We start from the raw sequence: 8,837 nt of genomic DNA, 5'->3' as shown, positions 1-8,837 counted from the left end.
CCTTTTATTGCCAATTATATTATATCATGTCAGTAATAGGGTTTTACAAAGGACCAAATCTTCCTGAAATACCCTTAAAAGATAAGTAACAATATATTGGATATTACACATTACATATTCTTTGAGATAGAAATATTAAAAACAGAAAAATTAGAAACAATAAAAGCATAGAAGAAATTAAAAAGAAAACGAGCAAAACACCAATTCTTATTATTGACATATTAAGGCTCAGTCATATATGTATGTTTTAAAAAATATTCCCTATCAAGGACATTTTTTAATTCATAAATATATTTAGCATGTTTAGTTTAATTCTAGTTGAAGTGACAATTTTTTTTTATTGATTCTTTTCAGTTAAACCACAATTATGTCAAATATTGTTAACACTATGCTTTATGAAACTCATGCCTACATTCTGGCTACAAAATGAGAATTTTGCATCTATTAGAGGAAGATGAGGATATTAGTATTTATGCTTTTTATGTTGTCCTCATTGTTCTATTCTCGTCTCTCCAACATTATTCTCTGACTCGTCACTGTCCTCCTCATCTTCTCTTTTTCTTTTATCCTCTCCTCAAGAAATCAATTATGTGTTTGTGTAGTTGATTAAAGCCTTTTAGCTGTCAAGCATTTCTTATGGCAGATCTGTCTACTTAATTAAACAGTTTCTAATTCTTAAAAGGTAAAAATAGTAGTCGGTATCGTTAACTTTAGAAATTAACAATTTTGCCCCTTACAGGGAATAAATAACACTTCAAAATTCTTAAGATCATGTAGTCTGGCATCAACTTTCATTTTCAATAAGTTTTACTGACTTAGAGATGCTAATGATGTTCAGAAATTGGAGCCAAAATTTTGTAATTCTATGAATTTTTTGCAATGAATAAAAAGGAAATTTAGGAATGGAAGATTTGTTATTTAAAATATAAATAAATAAAAATAAAATTCGCTTTATTCAACCCATAGATGAAATTTGTCTCTAGGGTCTATTCCAAGGGAAGACTGAATAACCCAGGCATCACAAATTGAGCTAGGGCGAGGTGACTAGCTCAAGGCCACACAGCGCAGCGACGGGTGATCGAACTCGGTACCTTTTGGATACGAAGCAAAATCCGTACTGCTGAGCCATGCTGCTCCATTTGTAGTTATGGACAGTAGTAATATAATTTTGAGTGTATACAGACAGACACTAATCACACTCTTCTCTCTCTCTCTCTCTCTTAACCTCACACAGGAACCTATAACCCAGCTGTTGGTCGTCGTAATGAGAGTGAGTGTACAGAATGCAGTGGTGGACGCTATTGTCCATATTACAACATGACACAACCAGGACCTCAATGCGAAGAAGGTAGGAAGGATCTTGCCAATGAATTCTGTATTTTAAAGGGTTTTTTTTAATTGTTTCTTGGGGGGGGGGGGGGGGGGAAGAGGGGTTACATCCTGTCTTTTAATGAGAGTAGTTTGAGCCAACACGATGCTTGTATTGGTGATGGTGAGAGTTAGGGGTTGCAGAGACTTGCAAGAAAAATAAAGAAAATTAGCATACTTTTCTTTCCTCGTTACTTAGCGGTTAATTTATAAACCCGTTATAACTTACCATCTTCTGATTGACTCCCCATTTTGTTTTCAATGGCTATTTTAATTTTAAATACTTGTGATAAGCAATCCAGTCCTGGATAAATTTACTTATTGTTGCATTTTAAAAAATGCAGTAGTTTGTACTAAGGTTGAGCATTAGTCAATATCAGTACTCAGTACTTACAAAGGTAGCCAGTCTTAATAAGTAGGCTACTTGAATATTCTTGCTGCAAAGTCGATGCTTTTCGATACTCTATCTCCCAAAAAGTTTCGATTAAAAAAAAAATAAATTGATTTTTAATCATTACTTAATCGTTTTTACTTATTTGTTCACTTGGTTAACGTGTTAACACATTGTTTAATTCATCTGTAGTTTTCATTCATCCTTTTTTGTTGATAAAGGGGAAACCTGAAAAACTTGAGCTTTTATATAGCGTAATATCCTCTAAACATACTCAAAGCACTTTACAAAGAGTCCCTGACCAACAGCATTATGAAAAATGCAGAATGAGACATGACGCCTGACAGGCGATATTACAATTTTTTTTCCGATAGAGACAACGATGTCAATGGCAGGTACTCATTTTATACCTGAGTACGGTGAAAGAATGCGAGTGAAGAGCCTTTTCCAAGGACTCAACTACGCATCGAGTGCAGCTCAAACCCAGGACCTTCCGATCCGAAAGTGAGTGTCATACCATAAAACCACATAGCTGCACATAATTAATCAATGATTACTCTGTCCATCCATCAGGATATTACTGCCCATCCAAAGCCCACATCTCCAACTTCCTGCTATGCCCAGCTGGTTCCTACTGTCCAGAGGAAAGTACTAATCCCACAGACTGTCCACCCGGCACATTCTCCAACACCACAGGCCTGGCCAATGAAACACAGTGTACCAATTGTACAGATGGATTCTACTGTCCTAATGCAGGTCGGTTTCTGTTTCTTCTTCTTCTTCTTCTTCTTCTTCTTCTTCTTCTTCTTCTTCTTCTTCTTCTTCTTCTTCTTCTTCTTCTTCTTCTTCTTCTTCTTCTTCTTCTTCTTCTTCTTCTTCTTCTTCTTCTTCTTTCTTCTTCTTCTTCTTCTTCTTCTTCTTCTTCTTCTTCTTCTTCTTCTTCTTCTTCTTCTTCTTCTTCTTCTTCTTCTTCTTCTTCTTCTTCTTCTTCTTCTTCTTCTTCTTCTTCTTCTTCTTCTTCTTCTTCTTCTTCTTCTTCTTCTTCTTCTTCTTCTTCTTCTTCTTCTTCTTCTTCTTCTTCTTCTTCTTCTTCTTCTTCTTCTTCTTCTTCTTCTTCTTCTTCTTCTTCTTCTTCTTCTTCTTCTTCTTCTTTCTTCTTCTTCTTCTTCTTCTTCTTCTTCTTCTTCTTCTTCTTCTTCTTCTTCTTCTTCTTCTTCTTCTTCTTCTTCTTCTTCTTCTTCTTCTTCTTCTTCTTCTTCTTCTTCTCCTTCTTCTCTTCTTCTTTTTCTTTTTCTTCTTCCTCTATTTCTACTTCTACTACTTCTCTTCTTCTTCTTCTTCTTCCTTTTAAGTCTTTAACTTCAATTTTGAAGATTCCACAGACCACAGCATTTTTCTTTCATTGGAGATATGAGACTATTCCACTGTCTTAATGTCGATGGTATGAACGAGTACAAGTGGGCATCCATCCACTCTTGAGTGGGGAACCATAACCTCTGATGGCTTTTCTTAGCACTGATTAGTCATATTTTCACACGTTCCATAAAGCTTCTGAAAAATAACACTTCACATAATATTATATTTTTGACCTATTGTATAAATCTGATAATTCTTATGTTAGAAATTTTATTTTTAGAGCTTAGTGAATTGACATTATTTTTTTGACGTAACTTATTGCATTTTATAAAATTACAATGTAAAATTAAAATAATAAGTCACAACAGTGAGGTAAAAAAAACTTGAGCTTTTATATAGGGCAATATCCATTAAACGTGTTCAAAGCGATTTACATATCAGTCCTGTGTGTAAATGTCTTTGTAACTATTCTTTGTCCACTAATTAAGGGAGTGAATTTAACAGATAATGCATTCACTCAAAATTAATGTGTATATTTATTTTTAAATTAAAAAAAAAAAATCGTTAACAATAATAATTCATTTTAAAAAGATCAACTATATAATCTTCATCTTCCAGGCATGACATATGTCTCAGACCTGTGTGCTGGTGGCTATTACTGTCCAGGAGGCATCTCAGTCCCAAACCCTCCACAATACCTCTGTCCTGCTGGATTACACTGCCCTATTGGAAGCCCCATTTATCTGGTACGTTCATCTGGTTTGCACTACTTGGATGAAATTATTTATGCCTATTTTTTTTTCAGTCCCCACCCCCTCCCCCACCCTTTTCTTTTTCATTTTTCATTTTGATGTCAATTTATTTATTTTGTGTAAACTGAAAGGGGGTAAAAGTAAGAAATAAAGATATGAAGTATGAAATAGTTTGTATCTCGCTTGACAATTGAAGAATAATTGCAGACATAAGAAAAATAATATTTACAATGACACCATCTTTTATCTCACCAGGAATGCCCAGCTGGTAACTACACCGGGACAGCAGGCAAGGACTCATGTGACCCATGTCCTCCTGGTTCTTATTGTCTGCCTGTCCAACCAGAAAATGCCTCTCTGGCTACTCAGCCTTGTCCAGCTGGCTACTACTGTCCAGAAGGTAACTTCATTTTATGACTTATTTTTTTACTGAAGGGTCTTTGTCCACTCAGACAACACACTGTGGTAAATTCAGTAGTGCAACGCCGCAAATTGAGCTAGGGCAAGGTGACCCCTTGTGAAGCGCTTTGAGCACGTTTAGTGGATATTGCGCTATATAACAGCTCAATTTATGATTTAAAAAAAAAAACATTTTTTTTAAGCTGCTTGAGACTTTAGACCTTTTAAGTTCTGGACAAAAATGGATATCCGTTTCCTTCCATATTCCTTTTAACTCCATCTGGAGCATAGGACGTCCACCGCACCACAGATCTCATTATCATCCCCCCACGACATTTTGTTCCAAATTTAGCGTTCTTTGCCACATTGTTTGGATATAGCTGGTCTAAAAAATCTGCAGCAAGAATCGTACTGGCTTCAAATCTTTCTTCAGCCATCACGAAAAAACAACGCTTCAAGTTAAAATACCTTATGTCTGGAAAGGTCTAGAAAACGGCTGGTAATTGGCCCAGAGCAAACCCCAGGGTTTAACTCTCTCCTTACCAGCTATTTTTAGAATTTCCCCCAAAAATTCACTCCCACCCAACGCAAGAATAGACTTTTTTTACTCAAACAAAAAAGTAACAAATGAGCTCTACAACACAATGTTTAGTATTTATAGCTGTAATCAAGGCATTTCTTTGTATTTTGTGATGTACACGAGAAATCAGAATGAGAAAATTGTCGGTTGCATCATAACGAATGTGACGATTTTCCTACGGGTGGTAAGGAGAGAGAGTTAAGGCTCATATGACCCATGCCCCACTTGATTTATGCGTCTCCCTGTTGAACCTATGAATGCATCACTCGTCACTCCTATTTGACCACTTGACTGTTGCTTGAGTTATTCTGGTCTATTTTAGAAACATTCATTAAGGTCACATTTTCTCAAGGGATGAATGACAGGTATTATATTTTTTGATAAACAAAAATGAATATAATAGCTTTAAAAAAAAAAGACGAAAATATGAAATACGAAATATTTCAGGCTCAAAACCCTTCTTCAGCCAACAATAATTGATAATAAAAACATAAACATATTACTAAAACACCAGTACTGTATTCATGTTTTCATTGGGTTTTTTTGTTGTTTGCTGAAGTAGGGTTTTAAGCCCGAAACGTTTCGTGTTTGATAGTTTGTTACTTATTTTGAAGCTGTTTTTATTCATTTTGTACAGTCTACAGCTTCCAGCACTTAATATCACTCTAATTTTTTTTATATTCTCAAAAATCCTAAAACAGGCACAGGATCTGACTGGAGGTCATGCCCAAGTGGAACATTCAGTAACACACCAAGTCTGTATGAAGTGTTACAGTGTCTGCCTTGCAGTGCTGGAAAATACTGCCAAGGAGAACATCTCACTGTTGAATCTGGAGATTGTGACGAAGGTACTTGACTTTGCCATTGGCTTGAATCTTTTTGTGGATAGATATTATTGCATTCTTTGACGGGTTTGGAGTTATGAAATGAGTTATTTTTATTGCGGAAAATAACTCATGAGCTTGCAAGTGAGTTATTCCATAAACAAACCAAATTTAATACATCCAAACCCGTGAAAGAATACCTTTATTCCACCCCTCAAAGGAATTTTCTTAGATATTTCATAACTAATAATTTGTAAAAATGCTTCATGTTTCAATGAATTCAAGTTATCTATAGGTATAGGAAGGCATGATTAATGTAATGTGAGGATTGAATAGCCCTAGGTGGCCTGTACTCTGAGAATAGAAAAAATACATTGAATGTGTAAATTTGAAATTTGAAACAAAGAATGCAAAATCTATGGATTATTTCAAGGTGTTAGTAGACAGGGAATTATATCTTCTATATGCGTGTGTATGTGTGTGTTTGTGTGTGTGTGTGTGTGTGTGTGTGTGTGTGTGTGTGTGATTTGCATGTCACGTTTAAAGATATATGAAAGTAAGTTTAAGTTTAAATACTATCTTTACCACGTGTATCATTATTGTAATCTTTAATCAATGTATTTATGGCATTACTATTAATATTAAGAGCATTCAAGAGATTTTATCCTATTTGGCCTATACCATTTGTTATGTTATGTTATGTTGTAAACCCTTCTATCTGGGTGGGGATCCTGACCTTCCATAGCAGGCAGGGGGGTACATACTGTGTCTTCTATCCCCTTATATCTGTTTTCCAACATGCTTTCTGTCTTTGTCTTGGAATGAGATTACTTGGTTTTGTCCTGGCCCTGGCCCGATTCCTGTCTGGGAGGGAAACAATCAAATGCATAGTAATTGTTTTGAGAGATGATATTTTTTTCCTTCTAAATCACTCTCTGTTATGTATTATATTTATTTTTAATGTATGATGTAAGCATCTGAGTGTATTCCTCCTTGTTGGATTTTGTGCTTGTGTCCGGATGAGACTTATAGGTGATCTCAAACTAAGTACATTGGTGGTATGCTCTTGGAATCTACATTTAATCCCTATTTGTTCCCAGTTCCCCTTTGTCTTACTTTCTCTTGGGTGCTTTAATTGTAATTCTAGAACTTTTTACTATCCCATTTTCTTCCTTTTTACTGGGGCTGATATAATCTAAATGTGTTGCAAGCGCCGTAAAACCCTTAAAAACAACAAACAAACATAAACCCTTGTATCACCATCAGGCTATTACTGCACCTCTGGTATTGATCGACCACGACCTGGAGCTGCCAATGACTCCAACCCTGCCAACTGCTCATGTCCTGGTAACTCTTACTTCACTGGGGTGGGTGGATTATGCCCCTTGGGTCATTACTGTCCCACAGGCACAGAGAGACCTCTTGGATGCGACCCCGGCAGCTACTCCGATGAAGAAGGTCTAGCTCTATGCAAGCTTTGTCCTCAGGGATATTATTGCATGGTCAATGCAACTGAATTCAGCTCTTCTCCTTGCCCTGCAGGTAGGCTATTTAATTTTGTTGATGGTTTTAAAGCGTTTAGCTTAAATTATGTAAGAAGTAGTGGAATACAAACACTGAAAAGTAGAAAATGGTAGGGCTGCCTGAAGCCGGTGATCGTAAAATACTAACGAAAGAGTGAAAATGGAGAGGTTTCATATGGGAACAAAACAAACGATGGACGTTTCGAGTACACACCCTTCGTCAGCACAACAATACACAAATAAACGTGGAAAACAAATAAAATATAATGCATTCATACTCTAACCACCTTTGAGTACAGATGACAAAAGTTTTTTTGCATTATATTTTATTTGTTTTCCACGTTTATTTGTGTATTGTGCTGACGAAGTGTTTGTACCCGAAACGTCCATTGTCTGTTTTGTTCCCATACGAATACAAACACTGATTACTATTGCTATAGCTGTTATTGTCATTGTCATTGTTGCTGTTGACATCTTCATTATCATCATCATCATCATCATCATCACCATCATCATCATCATCATCATAATCATCATCATCATCATCTATTGTTCCATATTGGCACTTCTCTTGGTCCATCTTAATTCACACATGACTGCAAATAGTTGCTTTTGTGGAAAGAGACTTTGAATGTTAAAATGAATATTCATCCACTCATGACTCAGTGGTCCTTCAGAGCCATTAGGCCAATGGGGCCAGAGTTTATCCTTGTTTCTATAGAATAAAACGGACAATAGCAATTTCTTGCTACCCTTTGAATAGGATGCTAGATTTATTGCAAAGAACTTTCCATCAGATCTAACAGACCCAACTACTGGGTAGACAGAGGGGGTCAGAAAAAAAATCTCGACTGCCCCCAGGATTGATCTAGGGTCCCATTGATTGTAAAGTGAGTGCTCTACCATGCGGCTATGTGGTCTTGTGGTATGACAGTCGCTTTTAGATCGGAAAGTCCTGGGTTAGTGTCTCGTTAGTTTAGTGCATAGTTGAGTCCTTGGAAAAGACTCTTTACTTTCATTCTCTCACCGTACTCAGGTGTAAAATGAGTTAACAGCGTTGTCTCTGTCCGAAAAAAATTGCAATATTGCCTAACAGGTGTCATATCTCGTTCTACATGTTAAGTGTTGCTGTTGGCTAAGGACCCATTGTAAAGCACTTTGAGCACGTTTAGTGGCTATTGCACTTTATAAAAGCTCAAGTTTTTGTGTTTTTTTTGGTTTGTTTTTTAACCAATGGAGTTATCAGGATCCCCCCCCCCCCCACTCATAACTGATTTCACCCTTTTCCCCCCTCTCCATCTAGGCCACTACTGTCCAAATGGCACAGACTACTACAACCAGTATCCTTGCCAACCAGGCACTTACAATCCAGTCACTAATTCTGTGGATGACGCTGCTTGCTTGTCCTGTCCTGGTGGTGAATATTGTGAGGGAACAGGAAATGTACAACCAACTGGTGAGAGATTTATATCATTTGTTTTCTATACATAAATGTCACAGTGAATGACATAATCAGTCGGATGGTGAAAAGGTTTGAGCTGAGATAATGCCAAGTTTAGTTAGAAGGTAAATTTTGATAAAAAATGAGTTCTTGTCATAAATGATTAAATCAACCCTTTTTGTACATCTTCGGGAAATATCAAA

General features: G+C 36.4%; 1 protein-coding gene across 1 annotated transcript in view; it reads left to right on the top strand.

Moving 5' to 3' along the window:
- Positions 1–1,238: 1,238 nt before the first annotated feature.
- LOC144959016 (uncharacterized) overlaps positions 1,239–8,837 on the top strand; it is a 212,342-nt gene continuing 204,743 nt past the window's right edge. Inside the window, exons 1-2 of the mRNA XM_078891350.1 lie at positions 1,239–1,348; positions 2,333–2,515. Of these exons, the coding sequence (XP_078747476.1) occupies positions 1,318–1,348; positions 2,333–2,515 (214 nt within the window). The 5' untranslated portion in view covers positions 1,239–1,317. The remainder of the gene's footprint in view (positions 1,349–2,332; positions 2,516–8,837) is intronic.

The sequence above is a fragment of the Berghia stephanieae genome, chromosome 13 (assembly GCF_034508935.2).
Source record: "Berghia stephanieae isolate SIO BIC M18660-M18661 chromosome 13, UCSD_Bste_1.3, whole genome shotgun sequence".
NCBI lineage: Eukaryota > Metazoa > Mollusca > Gastropoda > Nudibranchia > Aeolidiidae > Berghia > Berghia stephanieae.
This window is presented reverse-complemented; position numbering and strand designations above follow the sequence as displayed.